This window comes from Archocentrus centrarchus, chromosome 3 (assembly GCF_007364275.1).
Source record: "Archocentrus centrarchus isolate MPI-CPG fArcCen1 chromosome 3, fArcCen1, whole genome shotgun sequence".
Lineage (NCBI taxonomy): Eukaryota > Metazoa > Chordata > Actinopteri > Cichliformes > Cichlidae > Archocentrus > Archocentrus centrarchus.
Genome location: NC_044348.1, coordinates 15,929,155 through 15,951,051, shown reverse-complemented (window position 1 = coordinate 15,951,051; position 21,897 = coordinate 15,929,155). Strand labels below are relative to the sequence as shown.

The following is a 21,897-nucleotide window of genomic DNA, read 5'->3' as shown; positions in this document are numbered from 1 at the left end:
GGCTACCATAGCCTGATACCACAGCTAGAGATAAACAGGAAGGAGAGGAATTCCTTAAGGCCCCACTCACACAGGCCTAGAGAGTGGTTGGCAACCACGTGGCAACCACTGGTTGTTAGGGAAAAAATAGTATTCCCCAACCAGATGCTAACATATTGCCGCAGACACCCACAGCTTGTATGGAAATTTGTTTTCAAATACTCACCAATTACTTGCTGAGCAGTTGTGAAACTGTGACAATTACAAATTAGAAATACAGAATGTTTGCCTTCAAAGCAAAAGTTGCACCTCTTGCACCTAATTGCACCTAAATGTGTTGATTTCAGCAGTAAGGCACAACTTTTACTTTGAAGGCAAATGGTTTCCATTTTCCATCACACTTGTGTCACAAGTTTTACTATTGCATAGTGAGTAGTTGGTGAGTGTTTGCTAACAAGTCATGTATTCCAATAATGTAATTATTGTAGGGTCTTTACCGTACAATATAAAGGCCACTGTTTGTTGTGATTTGGTGCTGTATAAAAAAAAGAAAAGAATTGAAATTGAATTCCATGCAAACTGCAAGCAAATTTGCTCATCTGATAGTGACCAGAGCAAGCAATGAAAAGAGGCACCACATATCTCTTTGTGACCAGTTTCACCTAGTGATAGCAAGCAACTTTCCACAGCTGTTCATCAGCTGGTTGGGGAATACAAATTTTTCCCTAGGGAACGGCGGTTACAATGGAGTCTTTGACTGGTTTTTAGGCCTTAGAAATCAATTTCACAACAACCACTTGGAACTGGTTGGGGAACTAATTACAAGTGGTTGCAGCTGGGTCAATAACATTTTCTTATTGCTCTATTGAAATCATAATCTTATGATGGATATTGTATTGTGGCCTTTTAAAAATCATCTTCTGCTTATTAATTATTCTAAAAAATCCAAATCATAAATTGAGAAAGACAACCTAGCAATAGTCAAAAATTCCCAGCAGCCATTCACTAACCAGTCAGGGAATATACAGTACATTTTTCCCTAGCAAATAGAGTTTGCCAGAGGGTCACCAACTGCTTTCGAGGCCTGTGTGACTGAGGCCTGTGTGACTGCCTCTCATATTGATAACACATCTATTTGACTTCCTCTAATATATCTAGAAAAACAGCTCTTCCCCTTCACTAAGCCATAATTACTGCCAGAAATACAAACAGGGATAGCCTCCCTAAGGGAAAGTCTTGGATGACTATTTATGATTATGACAGTGATTATCTGTCCCGATTTAAACCTACTATCATTCATTAAATAAAAAAAGGATCAAGAGTAGCCAGTGTTGTCCTGAAGGATCTGTGAAGATGTGAAACAATATCACCGCTATAAGAGCTACAAAAAAATAAAAAGTTAATTTGTTCATTTTGAATATCTAATAAATAATATAAATAATTTGTTTGGTTTGCTGGCTCTGACTTGGGTTGTCTTGGCTGGTGCTGCACCTAGCATGAGCCTTGTGTTGGCCAGAATGCTACTTAAAATGAACAAAAACACTCTTACATGATCCAGGTCTAAAACCGTGTGTAATATGCACCATATATTAAACACAAAACAAAGCTGTTCAACAGTTAAACCATTTTAGTACTGATTAAGTTTAATGAGAATATTCTCCATCCACTGACTCTTGTCTGTTTGACAGTTTGCAGCATCTTTAATATAGTAGGTATCTCTTAAAGGACATTTTATCCTCTTATTGATTTACACTGAAATAGTTTCAACAGCCAAGTGCTTCTCCATTCTTACCCAGTGTACTCTGTAGCTTTGGGTTTGGAGAGGCAGGTAAAAAGCTCCCACTGTCTACAGGAGCTTTATCAGAGGTTTACATCTGTACCACTGTGAGTTAGCATTGCACAGAAGAGATTTCTCAAAAAATGATAATGCTTTGTGTTTGACATTCAAAACATTTCCTTTCCGCAAGCACGAGGGCATGAGTAAATATAATTTGATAAAATCTTTGTGCATTGTGGGGTGGTTTCATCACTTTGAACTATCTTTTATGGGATCAAATTGAATAATTTAATATGTACTGGTCTTCTTCCAAAAAATTAGATCATGGAGGACCTGGAGGTTTGTTGTTCGCTTTCAGTGACGTCTCTGTTAAGTGTTGTCTGTTCTCTAGAGATTTAGGGTTTTTTTGTTTTTTCTGTTAATGACGAGTGTGCTCTTTGTGTATGTGCATATCTTTTCTCCTGCATCTCTCCTCTGTGACTGTGGGAGACAGCCGTAACTCAGTTGCCTTCCCGTGCACGCATTGAAAGCACACTTAGTGTTGCACTCCACACACGGCTGGAGTGCTTCTGGGAAGCTTAGGGAATACTTTCCCAGTCTACACGCACTACGCACGTGCCCTACTCTTTGCCTCAGGTGTTTGGCTGTGCTTTACTTGAATTAGTAGCAGTGTTCGTTGACGGAATGGGTACTCAAGAGGAAACCACTTTCCAAACACAAGGTTAAAGTAAGTCACACGATCTGCTAGATAGAAAAGCCATGTGACATACTGTTAAATTGCTTTGGTCTTCATCTGAACCACTGCATTAATTGTGTTGTGCTAGCATGTTTGTCAGATGTGATTATATAGACATGCTAAAAAAGACCAAGTTGCCAAACTCACTCTGTCTAAACAACACCAACCTGCCCTAACTGCCACTTTTGGGATTCACCACTGAGGAAATCATCTCTGTAGGCTTAATTAATCACCACCACAAGCAGTCAGATGAATGGGCCTTCAGGCGTACTTGCCCAGATTGAAAGACTTGGAGAACTTTTATGCAGGCCTTAGCCTAATCACAGTGTACACTTACTGAGAGCTGAGACACTTTCTCTCTGCTTCACAGCAGTGAAACAACTGTGGGTTGTATGTACGTTTCTCTGCCTCAGGCTTGTATCGTTTGCTGTGTTCGCTCAGCTTGGATGTTGGCTGGCTTTTTGATTTGTTAATGTTTCACTGAGCATTTCTAAAAAAAAAAAAAAAAAGAGAGAAAGAAAGAAAGAAATACAGCTATGTCACTGTGATGTATCAAAGATAAATAACTTTGTGTACAATACTGCAACACATTTGATAAATGCAGGAGACATATGTAGTCAGCTTGTAACTGTGCAGCTAGATGAATACTTTCAACCATCAGCTTGTGCTTCAGTGCAATCTAATCCCTGGTACAGTACACAATATTTAACTTATTTAAAGCTTACTGTCTAGTTGGTATATCTGTGGACTGTATAACTAGACTCTAACAACAGTGTTAAGTAAATTAGTAGCTATATTTTGGTTAAGCACTTAATGTCCTGGATTGACAACAGTGTTGCACAAGTTCACAGTTTGCGGTTTTGATTTATTAACCAAAAAGTGCAATTTACTCCAGATTTCAGTGCAATATTTTTAACTACAGAGTAGTTTTCAGAACAAGACTGACACACAGAATTATCTTGTAAAGGTGGTAACTGTATTATTACCTCTACACGGTGCATTTGTTACCACATATGAATTTGTTACATATATTTACACACCATAGATTGCAGAAGACAAACTCATTCATTCGGAATTGTATTCCTCACCTAGTGACAAATACACGTGAGTGTAATGTTTACTTTTGTTTATCTCCAGTGTCTGTCTCGATCCTCTAAATGCTCCACTACGTTTACTTGCTAGTTAGCTGTGTCTGTACCTGTCTACAAACACTGTGCACTTTTCGAGTTTTGAATTTAATTTTAGTTAAAAGAAATATTTAGAAAATGAAATACTTAGAAAATATAAAAAATACTCAGTGAAGGTTTGCATCACCAGATGCCCAGAGGCTATTTAAAGACTTTTCAGGGAGAATTTTAAGGTCAGACTGAGGGTTGGGGTGCATGAATTTGAATGTGTTCTCATAATAACCAGATGTATAAGGGAAAGAAACTGTGTTTTATTTGATGGGGTATAAACTTTGTAGTTTTGTTTACCTTTCAAACCAACATAGGATTATCTCCTGCCTTTTCAGAAAAAGTTTTTCTTTTTGTTCATAATGTAATCCTGTTGCACCTGCCTCCCCTTTGTATTATTGTATTTAATCTGCTCATGAATATTAACCTTCTCCAATCTGCTTAAAACACACACTGTACACACAAACACAGCCTTGTCTTTTGTATGCAGTCTCATTGAGGACTCAATTCCTCACTTCTCTTTGCATCTTGGAGGGTTTTTAGTTTATATTGCTCACATTTTATTTCTGCACATTTTATTTTTAAAAAGAATATTGGTCTTAAGCTACTAGCGTAATGCATCTATATCATGTTCTCAAACACGTGCATTAAAACAGCTTAAAAAATGCATAAAACTCAACTATGAAAAATAACAATTAAAGGAAGAAATTATTCTTGTCACTCTTCTACAAGATAACGTTTTTTTTATTATGAAAAATAAAATAAACTGTTTATGTCTGGCAGGATGTGAATTATCTTGCTAGCCTCAGTCTGTCAGCAGGGACCTGAAATACTGAAGGTTTATAATGAAATTTGTCTGTTTTTTTTTATTATTGTTCTATAGTTCCACTGTGCTGCAGGGGACTGATGCCTTCTCTTAATGAAATTATTAACACGTGATGTACCAGAACCCCTTTTTCATTAGACTGCATTTCCTGCTGATTAGACCGTTTTAATTTACAATATGTTATTATTAACCATGACACAGAGGCAATTTTTTTATGACGTTAATATTTTCTGTCCCTCTGTTTGCAGCATTGGTTTTATCACTTCTATATACAGTACTGTGTCATACAGCCTGCAGTGTCAAGGAATAAAATGTCATTCAAGATTTTTATTCACTGGGTTACCACCAACGTTTCACGATCTCCAATGCTTTCAATATCACTTTTTCTTTTTAATAAGACTCAGACCTGACTGTTGCACACTATTGACTCTGCATAACAGATACTAGGACTCAGTAGAAAAAGGTGGTGTATTAAATGAACAACATGGAAACGCATAGATTAGATCTTTTGGCGTTAGATATTGCAATCATGCAATTGTAGTTGGGAAACTTTTACTGTGCACTCTTTGAGATTACATTAGTTCATTTTTTTTAATCTGCTTTTATTTATTTATGTAGTTTTGGCAATCCACCCGCTTATGGATAAAGCACCCTAACTGTTAAACACACCCAGAAGTTTGCCTCTAAAGTGCACTAAAGTCTCTTGGAAGCTGTACAAAATATTTAAATGATGCTATGAGTGTTTTATGGAGTCTGGTCATGAAGTGAATCTATCAACAGGGGCCATAAGCAGTAATGTAGTGTTCGCCACAACTTAAATGTTTCTAAGCTCTCCGTGGTGTCGGTGCGGTCACTGCCTTGAATTTTTCTGCTATCGGCCTTTTAAACACAGTCTCATGTAGTGTAAGAAAACACAGTGAAGTGGAGCACATTCTCCAAGAATGATCACACAATACCAAGTGATTAACTATTAAAGAAAGGTTGTGTCTTTTGCCGTAGGCAAATTGGTTTTATTTTGTCCTGCCTGTGTAGGTCAAACGGCAAAGTCAGGTACAGAGCAGCCCATCAGCTCTCAGCATTTCATGTTCAAGGACATGAGAGAGCTTCTCATCATCAGCATGAACTCTAGCATTTCTGTTGAAGGACACTCAGCCAGTCCCTTTAAATAACGGTCCACCGCCACCTGCGAACATACAGGGAAAATGGTATTCATCACAGGCATTCTATTAGCTCATTTTTCCAGATTCCTTAAATATCCCATTAGGCACAACCTCACAGATAGGCTGAGAAGTTGTGGCTTAAACAAATATTTATGTTATTCATCTTCCTGTCCTTCATAGAGACTCCAGGGAAAGAGGAGGACGGTCAGCCGGATACATCATTCTCTGACTCGTCGCTGTTTGCTCATTGGGGTCAGGAGCTCAGTCCGGACAACAGGCGGGTGGCTCTGAAGCAGTTCCAGTACTACGGATATAACGCCTACCTCAGTGATCGTCTCTCTTTAGACAGGCCAATACCAGACCTCAGGCCTGATGGGTAAGACTCCAGATAGAAAGGTGCTCAAACACTGCCTACGTGCTAGATCCCTAGACTAGATGTTGACATTATATGTAAAGTGTCCATTGTTAGTTTTATTGGTTTTATCCCACTCAATTTTTCTGAAACAACCTGAATTACAGTTTTAGAGTGAGACATGTGCTTAAAATTTTATGTTGGGAATGTGGTAGTTTAATTCTGTGTGAATGTCTCCCCAACTGAATTGAATTGCATTGAATTAGATGTGCTTTCCACTGAAGGCACCTTATTGCATTAATGTGCATGGCTGCAGACTAATATTCTGCAGCCATGCTAAATACTAATATTTGCATGACACCATATTCACACATTATGATACTAACATATATATGTGTATATTGTTTGCCATGTTACCATTTTAATTTGGCATGTTAGCATTATAATATTCGTCAGTTTCCATGGTATTTGTTCATAAATAGAAGCATTAGTGTAGGTTACATTTGAGCGCTAAGGGAACACACAAAGTAGGTGATCCAGAGTCTTACACCTGGACATTTTGAGTTTTTAACTCTTCTATTCCTGCATTCTGATGATTTTTAGTACCTTTTTAAAAATCAGTTTATGGCAGAAATGTCTTTTATGCAAAGGAAAACACAAAATCCAGGTGACAGGTTCATGTGACAGCTCAATTTATACAGAAATGTAAGGCAATGAGGTTCATATTTTCTCATTAATTTTTCATGACTTTTCTTATTTATTATTGTCCCTGCTGAATCAGCACACACATAGATTTATACTCACCAATCACTTTAATAGGGACACATTGTTAGTAGAGGGATGGATCCTCTTTCGCCTTCAAAAGTGCTTTAATTCTTCATGGCATTCCACCACATCCCAAAGGTGCTCTACTGGATCTGGTGACCTTCAAGGTCATTTAAGTACAGTGGACTCATTGTCATGTTCAAGAAACCAGTTTGAGATGATTTGAGCTTGTGACATTATTCTGCTGGAAGCAGCCATCAGAAGATGGGTACACTGGGATGGACATGGTCAACAACAACAGTGCTCAATTGGTCCTAAGGGGCCCGAAGTATGCCAAGAAAATATCCTCCACACCATTACGCCACCAAAAGCAGCCTGAGCCATTCATACAAGCTAGGATGGATCTATGCCTTCATGTTTTTTATGTCTCACAAATTCTGACCCTACCTTCCAAATTTCACAACTCATCATAATTGGCCAGTCTTATGTTGCCAATTTTTGTACACCCACGTGAACTGTAGACTCAGTTTCCTGTTTTTAGCTGACAGGAGTGGCATCCAGAGTGATCTTCTGCTGCTGTAGTCCATCTTCATCAAGGTTTGCCATATGATGCATTCAGAGATGCTTTTCTGCATCCCTTGGTGGTAAATTCATGTTTGAGTTACTGTTACCTTCCTATCAACTCAAAGCAGTCTGAGCATTTTCCTCTGACCTCTGACATCAATAGGGTATTTTCACCCAGAAAACTGCCACTCACTGGATATTTTCTCTTTTTCGGACCGTTCTCTGTGGACCCTAGAGATGATTGTGTGTGAAAATCGCAGGTCAAAAAGGAGACATCATTTGGAAGAACTGAACATGATTTATTGAGATACAGAATTCAATTAAGCTATTTGCCAATTAGATTCATCATGATTCATCATAGCAGAACGGAATAGGATTTGGGAGAGGACCACCCAGAGCCTAGGCACTGGTGGTAGTGAAGATAAAAATGGAGGCTTGGATGAGGTTTTGAGTGACCAGCGTGAGGCAAAGATGGGGAAGAGGTGGGTCGCACAAATGAGTGAAAGGCAGAATGACAGAAGAGCACTGAGATTTAAAACACGCTGGCTAATTGGCTCAGATAAGGCAAAATGATTGGATTTGAGCAATGATGTCAGTATTGAGTCTGACAGTGCGGGAAAGTGTAAGTGATGTAAAGCAAAGACTAGCAGCTGAACACTCATGAAAGCAGGCAGAGGAGTGATTACAGATCCTCCATATTGAACTTACACATAAGCTTCATTAGATCACCAGTTTCTGAAATATTAAATGCATTGAGTTGCTGCCATGTGATGGGATGATTAGATTTCTGCATTAACAGGATTTGAACAGGTGTACATAAGAATGTGCCCCATGAGTGCACGATACTGTCCTCTTTTCACAGGCTCACAGATATCAGGCAACTTTCATATCTTTTGGTTGGTTAAGTAAGTAGTTCATGTTACTTATATACTTGCATACACATTTATTTTAATTTAGATTTTTTTTAATATATTGCTCCTTGAATTTTAACAGCTTAGAGCTGTTTGTGCAAGATTTTTGCTCACGTGTAAAATGTCCTGCACATTCAAAACACTTGCCACATATGGGAATCTGTGTTATAGGATTCATTTTAGGAATCCTACTTCAGCTGTTATTAAAGCTGATCAGGCAACATGATCTTAAGATTAGTTAGGAAACTGGAAACAATGCTTCCAAACTCAAGAAACATGATACAGGTGCTCACCACTTTCAGACCTTCTGCTTATCTTTCCTCCTGGCTCTTTCATGCTTATCAGTCCACCTGTCTGCACCATCCAAATGGCACCATCTTTACAGGGAATTTTTAACACCATGCCACATTGGCTGTGTCTCAGTTTTCTGCCCAGCATTCATATTCACAACACAAAACCTGACTGCACCATTTCTCTGCCTCTGTCCCACTATAGTGTTTTTTGTTGTTGTTTTAGAGCCAAAGTGACCATATTTGGATGAGAGAGTGGAGCACTAAGTTATCATCTAATGCTAGCAAGCTTATTTAGTAAGCTGGATAAACTATATGGATACAGCATGGTGACACTTATCCGATAATTACAATGCAGCTTAATAAACAGACTAATAAAATCATCAATCATCATTTCAATTTATCAAAACTAGAGCACACTGTCTTCTTTGACAGGCTGCATCTCAGAGTGGATCATATTATTTGTCAGATAATTCCATAAAAAAAGCACCAACACCACAAACATGGTTCAGAGATCCAAATCAGTAGACAACTGCTGGCTATACCCGTCAGTCAAAATAGCTACACCCCTATCTTGAAGTCTTAAAATACTGAGTGAATCAAAATGTTAAATATTCACCACCTGAGTTGTTACAAAAGTATGAAGAGGAAAATTAGATAGACCAAAATCCTTTTTGCTCCAGGCAGTTAATTTCACCACTGAAGTCAAGGATTTTAACATGCGAGTCTTAATTAGACATTGGAGGCACATAAATTGGCACTTTGCCGTTAGCTTCGTTTTTCAGCCCCTGAGGTTGTAGCTTTTTCATGAAAAGTAAATGGATTCATCCTCTGGGGACCATGAATCTCTCTACTAGATTTATGGTCCAATATAGCTGACCAAACAGGAAACAAAACTCCTGAACTGGAAAATATTAATTATCAATTCTTTATTATCTGTTTATAAAACTTTATTTTCTCAATTCATCGACTGACCTATAAGAAAAACACAAAACTATGCAACACTCAAAAATCTATAACAGAATCAAATATTTGATATTTGTATTGAAAAATAAACCATTAACCATCCATCCACCCATCCTCTTCCACTTATCCTGTTCAGGGTCGCCATCTTTTAAAACTAATGCTGAAGTGATGTTTAACTAGTAATTAACAGATGTTTTGTCTCTAGTCTCACTGTATCACATATTGGATAAACATATCCACACTGGTATTCTGTGCTGATTTTTAGCTTTGATGGTTAATCACTTTGAGGTGACAAAGAACCCATAAGGTTACTTGAAAAAAAGCCGTCTCAATAATTGAAACCCAGTGAAGAGTTTACTCTTGCCTAAAGGATGCAACACCACTACCTGCTGCTGAGTTAATTATGTTATAAATAGTTAGTTTGCACTCGGGTTGTTAAAGGGTAAATCTTACACTACAAATATGTGCTACAAATCGGCCAGCCGAAGGTGGTGGGGCAGCTGTAGGCAGATTCAGTTCAATTCCACTCAGTGCCAAATCACAAGAGTCGCCTCAAGGTGCTTTGTACTGTAAGGCAAAGACCGTACAGTATTCTGGAGAAAACCCCAACAATCAAGTGACCCCCTGTAAGAAAGCACTTTCATGGACATACGAACACAAGAATCTTCAAGGTCTTTGTCCACTGAGGGTATATTAAGTCCTGAGGAAAAGCACTAACTCTTTGCAGATCAAAACAGCACCATCTTTACAAGGTGACCCATTCCTCAGTGTATCAGTCACATATACATCGCCAAACATGACTCTGCACCTTTTTAGAGGTGACAGTGTGATGAAGGCTGCACTACAGTTCAAATTATGTGATAACACAAGTTACACCAAACGCTTGTTTGTTTGTTTGTTTGTTTGTTTGTTTGTTTGTTTGTGTTAAAGGAAATGGGGGGGGGGGGCTGCATGTCAGCACATAGTTTAGATTAGATTAAACTTTGTTAATCCCTTTAGGAAGATTCTGTCAGGGAAATTGAAGTTCTAGTAGTGCCTTACATTATAGGCACACAAACACAGCAGAAGTCACAAAGAAACATGTCAATAAATAAATACGTAAATAATATGGGACCAGCCTATGTAGCTGCCTCTATAAAGGAGAATATATGGTGATATCATTGTGCAAAAGTTTACACAGCTTAAAGATCTTCAGGGCATTTTCTTCACCAAACTCCCTTCAAAACATTCATTCCCACCAACACTGCCTCTTCTGAAACAGTTCCAGGGGAGACATTAATCACACATGTTTTGTGTCTCTGTTTCACATTTCCCAAACAATATGCCTGTGCCACAGCTTTCTGTAAATACAACAGGAGGGGAGAGCATGATGAACATGGACAGCAGTGGGATTTGGTTGAATTTTTCAGGGTGGGTAGGAGCAAATAATATATCACAATCCAAACACAGTTTCCTTCTTTTTAATTAAATTAAATGTTCATTTTGAGAGGATTTCATGGGGAGGTTTTAATGGATTTAGCTACTATGGTGCACTGCCATTATTGAAGTAATAATTGTTTTATGAATTTGTGAACACAGGAGCCATATAGAGAAAACTCCTGGGTCATTAAAAAAAAAAGAAAAAAAAAAAACCTCAGGCCAGACTGAAAACTATGCTACCTGGACTGTTATGGGCATTCTGTGCTTTCTCTTTCTGCGCATCTTGGAAACAGACATCAGTTTCCTCTCAGGAGAAGATGCTGGACTCATCACTCACAATGCAAATGTCAACATGTTGTGACAGAAAACAGTGTTTTGAAAGGGAAAGAGAGGAGCGAGAGATTGATGACAGACCTTACCCCACAGCCAGCAATTTTGTTCTTCTGCATTGCAGAGCACCACTAGTGCAGTAGCACTCTAATTGTTAAATTAACCATAAACCAGTACCAGGAACAACATTTATGCCTTGATAAATGAAGGTTCTGATAGTCAGCCAAGAAGGAGGTTTGGCAAGAAACCTGACAATATCCTGCTCTTAACAACTCTGTGTCAAATGTGTCTGTTAATCCTTTAGACAAGCTGAAGGTCTAGACGTTGCCTCGACGTCACCTCTGATTTGTTATTTGTCCTCCACAGGTGCAGGAACATTACTTATCCCTTGAACCTCCCTCAAGTGAGCATTGTGTTCATTTTTGTGAACGAAGCCTTGTCTGTCATCCTGCGGTCTGTTCACTCTGCCATCAACAGGACACCCTCCCACCTGCTCAAAGAGATAATCCTGGTGGACGACAACAGCAATAACAGTAAGTACCCACATTTTATATAACAGAAATGGACTGTTTGTCTGGTTGTAGCTTAGCAGCAGCAAACAGGCATGAGATGCCTTTGAAGCTGGATTTATTAGCACGCTGAAGCAATAAGCATGGATTTGTAATTAGGTTGATACTTTTTCCCACTATGCATTTCTAAAAGTTTTATATGGTTTGTTACCACAAGCACAAAAGTGAGTAAGCATTTTATTAATCTACCTTTCCCTAAGCCTCCATCAGATAATTGGCTTGTCACATGCAATTACTCCCAAGGTAATGGAGAACATCATCAGATAAAGATCTTGTTGTGTTGTGTTGCAGGTTATGTAAAAACTGTGTGGAAGCCAATCCTGGATGCTATCAGAGGGATCCTTTAGCAGCTCGTTTCCTCTCTGCCTTTATTGGTTTGGGGGAGTTGAGCAGTTCCAGCCAATGCTGTTCAAAATTACTTTGACTGAAAAATGTGATGGTTTTCAGTCTGAAGGCCATTCTACTTCTAATGTGTGTACGTGAAAGCACACTGTAAAATTTGAAGTGTAAACTGCAGCTAAACTGATGTACTAAGCTGTACTTCAATATAACAGCAGTGACGTGACCAAGTATGTCTTCTCAAACGTTAACTAAAAATTTCCACCGTTACTCCTGATTGGTGCATAATGCATCCATTCAACCCTACAAATCTGCTACCAAAGTATCCTCAATAAAACGGCCTGTGACTGATGAGTCCATAAAAACACAGAGTACACATGAGAATGCAAATTTGGAAAGTTTAAATATCGGTGTTTGCTTGTAGTCTGTATCTGTATTATATGCACTGCTCCTCTGAGGGCCTTCAGACTCCGTTAATGTTAATTAGGAGCTGTGTACACTGGGTTTAAATGATAGATGAATAACACTAATTAGCTGCAAAGCCAGGAAATTTGCCCCGAGGCAGATAACAATCCAGCAAGGTGATGAAGTGTTTGTACATATCTCGTCTGCATTTGCAAACCTAATTCTTACATCTGCATGCATTGGATGTTGAGTAAACACTGTCGGGTCAAAAAGACATTTATTATATGCTGACAGCGTGTACCTGCTGGGCTCCGTTCTTTCGGTACTGCTATCACTGACATGACTGATATGTGAGATCACTGACAGGTGGCTTTAGTCTGCCTTGCAGAGCACGAGATATAGACTTGAAGTCACCTGTGAAAGTGGACCTGAAAATTTACAGCAGAAGACTTAACTACATCACAAAGGCAGAAAGCAGGCTATAAAAAGGTAATGATACTGTGCCAAGGTCATTTATAGGCTTTTCACTTTTAAATAGGCTCTGCAGCTTGTAACAGGAACTGAGACAGCCATTAGGGACAATCAACAAGGGAAATACTGGCACTGGGAGGAATATGTTTACCAGAGTCAATAATGCACAACATGGAGCATTGCCTGTAGCCCGCTGGAGCAAAACATAGATCATTGTGGTATGTCTTGATAACCTCAACTCGACTGAACAGGAATGATCTCTCTCCTTCTGGCTGTTATTGACCATAAAGTTGAATATATTCAAATTTATCCACTAAAAAAAAAAAAAGTACAATCCAAAAGTCTGATCCCAAATTGCAACCAATATGGATTCATATTTCATCAGGAAATTGAGAGCTGGAGAGCAGTTGCCTTCAGCGCCTTCAGAGACCTAAGTCACGCGTTGACATTTTGCTGATGGCATTTCACCTTGTTTGCTTGAGCACTCCGTCACACTGCGTATGATAGGCCTGGTGTTATCATTATCACCATGACTGTGAATCTTATCTGTGCTAAATGTCGTTAGCCTGTTGACCTGTGATGCTGCTGATAGTGCTGAAAGGGTCGTCATCCGCAGCTTACCTCTGAGGCACCCACTGCCTTGCATTAGTCATCTGCCACTGTCACAGCTCACCTCCGAGAAGCATTAGCATGCAGGAGGACATGTAGCCATCACGGGAGAGAAGGGCAAATTGACCTAGCTGATTCCTCCTTAATTGGATAATGTCCCAAGCTGTGGGACGAGAAAGTCTGGTCTGTGTAAGAGTAGGGTTTTGAGAGGGTCTCACTTATTAGACAGGCTGTCAGAAGACTTATGATCCATTCTATACCCTAAATGATAATATGTTAGGGTTTTGTGATGAGCCACTAACCTGAAAGAAAACAGACAGCAGAAAGAATAAAATTATCTTTAAAGATGTTTAAAGTTGTTGAAGAAGACTATCGCTAACATCAATCTGGGAATTCAAAGGCCAGAATATCTATTAGTGGATATCTGGGCCAAAATATCCTGTTCTGTTATTAAAATATGCAGATTTCTTTTAAAAAACAAAACTAAAAAAGAATATAGCTTTGATTAGAAGATAGCCAGTGGTTTCAAGATTGGATTTTGACAAATGTAATCCCTCTTTTTCTCTCACGCAGACTGTTTATGCAGCCAAAGCTTCCTCAGACGTGGTTAAATAAACATGAATAGAACTTGGAACTACTAATGAAAGGCTTAAGTACCAAAAGTCTTCTCCCTTGCCTTCATATAAAGATCATCATAGGCTGAGATTCATGTGGGTTTCATCAGTTGTTAGGAACTGTCTGAGTCAGTCATCTTCTCAGATATGACTCTGATATTTTTGTTGGTTAATTAATGCTTTAGTCACACAGTTTAAAGTGCTTATAAAATAGTGAACTACCCATAATAGTTCAAGGTTCAGCTTATTGAAAAATCTTGTTTTTCCTTTAAAAACGGAAAGAGATTCAGTTTGCTGAAGAATTTTCTGGCATGTTTTTGTGGCACGTTTTTACCCTTGACTCAATGTGGAATCATTCAGCTCCTTAGGTGTACAGAGAGGTTCCAGGAACTGTCTGAAAGCATTGAGTTATCCGGCTAGCAGTCACTGCAGGTCCAGCCAGTGAAAGCTGGAGAGTACTCAAAAGCTTTGATATCAGAGAAAAAAAAAAAACTTGAGCTCATTTTACAATTGTAACATTATATTAGTGCTCATATTACTCTTATTCTATACTGTCCAGAATATGTCCACATATTTTCTTGTGCTTTGGTAATAATGTTTACTGAAACTTCCAAACTGAAATGAACTGAATCTACTGCTAGAGTGATAAACAGGCAGTGCAAATTTGTACTAGAGCTGCAGCAACGTACTGTATGTTCACCATGTTTTTTAGTTTTAGTTTGGGTTGTTTTTTTTTTTTTTTTTTTTGGGGGGGGGGGGGGGGGGGGGGGTGTTAGGTTTTTTAAAAAAAAAAAACAAAAAAAAAACTGCCTTTGGACTTTTTGGCTTGATTGTGGAGGAAGAGCAATTCTCAGTTGGATATTTTAAACACTGATTTTCACTGCCACAGAGTTGTGCAGTGAGAAATTGCCAAGTGGTGCTGTGCAAACTACTCATCAACTGCGAGACCTGTATCCATGACGATTTGCCATCTGCTGTGCAAGCAGTAACTCCTGCTTGGTGATAAATGTTTAGTTCAAACATGCATGAAAGAAACAGCTCAGTTCACACAAACGTAAACGTACAGTTATGAAGTCGTATAGAAGAGGAGCAAGGAAACAATTACTAAAATTCCATTCATCAAAAATCCTTGGCCTGGTTGTGCATGAAGTGATATATATGACACAGTCACAGTTAATTCTCTGTGCAGTCAAGAGGATTTTAAACCATGTAGCCGTATGGAAAGCTTTCAGAAATGCTATTCAGAAAATCTGTTTCTATAACTGTGTCACATCTGACTGAGAATAGGCTAGAGGTGAGCTAAATGGCACGTTCTTCATTTTGCCACTCACCATTTGATTTGCTATTTATCTTCTGAGAAAAACCTTGAATTTTCTTTTATGCTTGTAAATTATGTACTGAAATTACTGCATGGCTGCACATGTTTGCTTGTTGTTCGAGTCCAACTCTATCCCAAAGCCCATTGCTTTCCAGCAGCGCTTCAGCCGGATATCGGTCCTGAAAGATTGATGAGCGTTGGCCATCAGCCATTTCTGGTGTAATGAACTGTGCTTTATTAGGATTCGTTATGAGGAATAACAGCATCATTCCTATTTTCAATACGCACGCATTAGTATGTCTTAATTATTGATTGATTGAAGCTTATAGATCTTTTGCAGCTGCTCATACGAGTGACTTTATTGGCTTTAGCCAAAGTAAATGGAATTATAAAGTTAATCTCTCTACTAAATGCCTTTAAAGTCAAATTAGTACAAAAATTACTTTGCTTTGAGTTTGAGAAATCTCATTAGGGGCACATTTACATCTCGGTTGTTAGCTGATCGCAGTAATCAGGAGGTATAAAGACTGACCACTGCTCGCTCCTCTTGCTGAGTGACTATCATACTCAATATATAGGAAGTGTAAAATGGCACAGAGATTCATGTGACTGCATGTTCATTACTGTAAGAATTATGGTGGTCTTGAATTATTTATTGCCTGGTGGGAAATGGCAGCAGTCCACTGGAATAAATAAAAAACTCTTCTGGACAAGAGTTTTAGCAGAAGCACTCTTGTTTCCATGTGTGATCCACTTGTGGGCCAACTTTGGTTGCATGCAGATAAACAGTATGCATGGAGAGGAAAAGATTGCATTTGCTGAAATGCAATCTCAGAACCATCAGATACAGTATCATTGCTTTATAAGAACTTCTTAAAATGTATCTGCATTTGTAAAAAAAAAAAAAAAAATGGTCTGTGCATCTTGTCTTGAATTGAATACCCAATAGTTGGCTGTTGGCTCTAAAAAATAACTCAGCAGACTAGAGATATATTCCAGAATGGACCACATAGGTTTTGTTGTTTTTGTTGTTGTTTTTGTTGTTGTTGTTGTTGTTGTTGTTGTTTTGGCTTTTTTATTTTGGCTGCATGATGGCATTTCTTCTCTGGAAAATGTGAGTGTTCACAAACTGAATTAACTGATGTCAGTCTTCATGGTATTTTGACATTATATAGTTCCTGTATACTGAATATTGATACACACTGAAGGGGAGAAGATGCCAGAAGGCAGGATAGCAGACATATAGGACAACTACAAGTACCTGGGTATCCCATAGGCCAACGGGAAATATGATGAAGATGCAAGGTCAGCCACTGCCAAATACCTCCAGAAGGTAAGCCAGCTCAACAGTAGGAATAAGATCTTAGGCATCAATAAATACACCCTATGAGCCATCAGATACCCAGCTGGTATAATAAGCTGGCCACAGGAGACTTAGATGCCACTGATGTCAAGACACAAAAACTCCTCACAATGCACCTAGAGTCTAGCACCCTGAGGCAACAGAAAGAGAGAGGGCAAGGATTTATTAGTGACAGAGCCACAATCCATGATGAAACACGGAGTATCCATGAAGACATCTGGAAGATGGTCCCCTGAGATGAGTGCCTCAGGCAGCTGCAGACAGATGATGATAACGAACAGGAAGAGGAACTGTGCCATCAACAGAGGAAGTGGCTGACGTCAAGAAATCTTACCAGTGGCCAGAAAAGGACAGCGCAGAGGCTCTGATTACGGCAGCACAAGATCAGGCTCTGAGCACCAGATAACAGATTCATCACATCCATATAGGCAGGAGTCTACCACAGCCATGAGGACCCAAGCTGCAGACTGTGCAAAGGTGCCCCAGAGACTATCAAGCACATAGTAGCAGGATGTAAGATGCAAGCTGAGACAATATACACAGCCAAGTGATAGGGAAAGTGTACGGGAACATCTGTGGCCCATATGGGCTAGAAGTCCCCAACTCCTGATGGCTGAGAACAACAGAACTAAGGTCCTGTGGGACTTTAAGACTGACAGACAAGTAGCTGCTGGCCAACCAACAAGACATAGTGGTTGACAAGGAGCAGAAGACTGCAGTGGTGATAGATGTGGCAATCCCAGCAGGGAACAACATCAGAAAGAAGGAGCATGACAAAATTACCAGGAGAAGGGAATTACCAGGGGTTGAAGGAACACCTGGAACAGATGTGGTCCAAAGGGGTCCTAATGGGAGTATTAGGAGCTATAACTCTCAAACTGGAAGAGTGGCGCTATCAGATTACAGGCACAACATCAGAGGTCTCTGTCCAGAGTCTTAGGAACAGCTAAGATACTGGTAGAGGCCTGGGAGTTTGAGGGTTTGAAGAGCGCATACACCACCACCCCAAGGCTGGAGAGAGGGAGATTTTTTTAATGATAATCTCCCTCTCCCTTTTTTATGATAATCTCCTCCTCCCGGCAGACCAAGTACACGCTGGAGAGCTTATATCTCTTAGCTTGCCTGGGAACCCCCGGTGTTCCCCGGATAAGCTGGAGGAGGTGGCTGGGGCAAGGGAGCTCTGAGTTTCTCTGCTTAGGCTGCTGCCCCCGCAACCCGGCCACAGATAAGTGGAAGAAGATGAATGGATGGATGGACCCCTGCTCAAATTCACCTTACAATATAGTTTGCTAGGAATTATATGACGTCAACAAACTAGTGTGTCCAGTATGTGTGTGTGTGTGTGTGTGTGTGTGTGTGTGTGTGTGTGTGTGTGTGTGTGTGTGTGTGTGTGTGTGTGTGTGTGTGTGTGTGTGTGTGTGCGATATTTTCCCTTTGGCAATACTGTTGCTTCACTGTGAATGTCAATGAGAAGAGAGAAATAATGCAATTCCCACTCTCCACATATAGAGGAGGTGAAGATAATTACTACTTTTGCAACCTTTGAAAGGATTCCTGATGAAAAAATGAGCTCTTAGCACATATTTTTGTTCTTTCTATAGATATTAAATGTTGCAGATGCACTGGGTGATATGTTGTGGGACTTGTTTACTAACAGTTGGAAACATTAACTATTAAGCCAGATGCCAGCAGAAAATAAGACTGAAAAAATATTTCATTTCAAGTCCACATATTGGTTTACAGAATGCATTGTGGGACTGCAGGGAATCTTTACATTCCAAAAAAAATATGCTGCCTTTGTTGAGTTGATGAAGATTGGACTTCACAACTTTTGAATAACAGAAACTTTCTTTAAAAGAACTCTTCTTTTTTTTTTTTGTCTTATTGGTTTAGAAAAATCAAACTTATTTTTCAAATTTCTAAAACACCTCACACAGCCTCTAATAAAGCCAGCAAGGCAGAATTTCACAGCAGCGACTTTTTGTCTGCGCGCAGCTGCTTCCCATTCTCTTCAAACTGAAAAGGTGGTTAAAAGTAAAACAGTGGGAACACAGCCTCGGGTGATTTATGTAAGGAATGACGAAACACGGTACTGATAACATTTTTTTTATTTTCCTGCTTTATCCAGTTGATAGTACAGTATAGAGCGGTGATATAATTGTGCCTTTTCTCGCTGGTTTATGCTGACATTTTACAACAGACTTAGAAGCTTGGCCTTTTTTAAAGAATCAGTTTTCAGTCTGTTTCACTAGCATTGACATTTTTCTAGTTAATGCTCAGGGTGAACCTGTAATGGACTGTTGTAATTGATTGTATTTTAGAGAAAATTAGAAAAAATGAGGCTCTCTCAAAGCCTTAAAGTAAAATTAATATTTATTTGTCATGTAAGCAGCAATGACTCATATTCTCCATGGTATGATTCATCATACAGTAGACAGCTCAGGTAATAATGGAGGTAAACTTTGAACCCAAACATCAAACCACACACATTTCATCTCCTCCTTCCATGTTTTGAAAAGCATTGCAGGCTGAGTTCTCAATATTGCAATATCCCGTTATGACTGGTAAGCCCCATGGAGGTCTGCAGTGCTGGCTCAAGCTGCTGCCTGTTTGGTCCAGTGATCAAAGCAGTGAAGCAGAAGTGCTGCTGGCCTCCGACCAGTGAAATACTGCCCACTGGAGGAGGACATGATGTGTTCTTGTGGGTGGAAGTTTGCTTATAAGTAGCTCTCACTTTTCTTACTTTTTTCAAATGGTATCTAGCAACATTGATGTGCATTCATTTGTTTCTTACAGATGAGCTAAAGGACAAACTTCAACATTTTGTGTCTGAGACTAACAGCCAGCGTCCAGGATTCATAAAGATGGTGCGGCACGCCAAGCAGGAGGGTTTGATCCGGTCCAGAGTGAGTGGGTGGAGGGTTGCTACTGCCCCAGTTGTTGCCCTCTTTGATGCCCACGTTGAGTTCAGTGTCGGATGGTGAGTAACTCACAAGAGCAGCATGAGATAAGCTCAGCTCTGCAACACGAGAGCACCGGTTCTTGAGTCATATCGCTCCATGAGGGTTTATTGTTTCACTTCAAAACAAAACTGTTCTTCTTGTTTTCAATCAGACCATCAGACTTCAGCTGTGTAGCACCTTTCGTGCAGGTTAGTGCAGTTTAAAGTCCTTCACAGATGACGGACAAGATGACGACAATAAGAAAAAGCACATTTAACTGGAAAAATTCTATTTGTATTTAAAGCTGGATAAAGACACATTATAAAAAAATATAATGTACAACATGTAGTACGTCCTTTATGAGAAAGTGAACATATCGAGCAGTAAAAATAAATTGAATTAATGTTAGATTAAATATATTAAAAAGACAAAACATGACACTTAATGTGCATTTTTAAAAAGTGATTCTGAATATAATAGATTAAAATAAAGAAAACTATATTATATAACATCTTACTATAATGATATAATGATAGTGTATTTATGTCTGTTCTCTACGTAGCTCCTCTTACATGCCTTAATTGATGAAACTTACTATATAAACTGCCCAGGGTACTAACATTATCAATGTTTATTTAGCTTTTAGTAATTATTTTTATAATGCTCCTAAAAAATTCTATATATTATGCATAGTAGCTGATCTCAAAGTGAATGGTGACATTACATGTGTGCTACATGTATGTTGTTGCTTGTAAATAAATTTTGCTAAACAATTTTTAGTGCAGTGGCACTGGAACGTGTTGTCATGCATATCTGTAAATAAGTGTTCATCAGACAGTGATGCTAATAGTGTCTGCAATTGATGCCTTATACAATGAATATGCAGCTTGCAAAGAAAAAGAAATATATTATTTGATATATTTTTATGAACACGCTGTTCATGCCATTTGACTATCATGCCTGTGTTTTAATACACAAGCAAAGCAAACAAGTACTGCAGGCCTGTAAAAATGTCTCTACAATGAACTAAATAAATAAAAACACAATACGTGATGGTCATGCATCAAAAGCCAAGCTGAATAGGTAGGTTTATGTTCACTTTTGAATATTTCAGCACTTCTTGGTGCTTTCAGGGCTCACATACTCTCAGTCAGAGTGTCCAGAGCATAAAAGCTAAAAGCTGCCTCCCCAAAGGTTTTTATTCTGCACTTTGAAACAACTGACTGACTTGTGTTAGAGAATGTGAAGGGATTTAATGGTCCACACAGTATATACTTATACTGTACATGTGCACCAAGCAAGACCATAATGTCTGACAACAAGCTGTGGCTGTTGTCCTACTGGTACTTGTAATTTGTATCTATGACAAGATCACTCAAATGCATCAAAGACAAATGTCTGACATGGAAGGGTGCTTCTCCTGTGCGGACCCCCTGCCTGTCAGGTATAATGACCTTTAGTCGCTTTTGTCAAAATCACAGCAAAATTAAGGAGTATGATTTGTTTTGGAAAAGAGTGGATTTTAAATGATAGAAAACTAGACTTATAGATTATTGTCCAATTTAATTTCAATAAGCTATCATTTTACACAATTTTTGAAGTGCAATCACATGCATACCTGTGAATTTAGATATATAGATGGATAGATTGTATAGATGGAGTTTATTGTAATGTATTCACTGAATACAGATGTAACTTCAGATATAGCTCATAACATAAGTTTCAGTTTGTCTATATTTCTCTGTGCGTGTGTTCGTTTTCTTGTTAATGTGGCTTGTTTTAATTTTTCCATGAATTGTTAAAAACCGTTTATGAGAGTAGCTTTGGAAAAGACAAAGGGTGCAGTTGTGTGTAAACATATCTCATCTCTTCATATTTTCATTAGGAAATTTCATTTCCATAAAGCTTCAAAATGAGCAATAATGATTTGTCAGCATAAATTTAACTGAATATATTTTTTTAAATGTTCTAACTTGACAAGTGTGATCATAAAGATGACAGAGAAAGCCTGGCACAC

The 21,897-nt window shown here is 38.8% G+C and overlaps 1 protein-coding gene across 1 annotated transcript in view; it reads left to right on the top strand.

Annotated features, from left to right (window-relative positions):
- Nucleotides 1-21,897, top strand: part of galnt18b (UDP-N-acetyl-alpha-D-galactosamine:polypeptide N-acetylgalactosaminyltransferase 18b) — a 97,736-nt gene that overhangs the window by 36,769 nt on the left and 39,070 nt on the right. Inside the window, exons 2-4 of the mRNA XM_030722990.1 lie at nt 5,834-6,029; nt 11,617-11,783; nt 19,735-19,918. Of these exons, the coding sequence (XP_030578850.1) occupies nt 5,834-6,029; nt 11,617-11,783; nt 19,735-19,918 (547 nt within the window). The remainder of the gene's footprint in view (nt 1-5,833; nt 6,030-11,616; nt 11,784-19,734; nt 19,919-21,897) is intronic.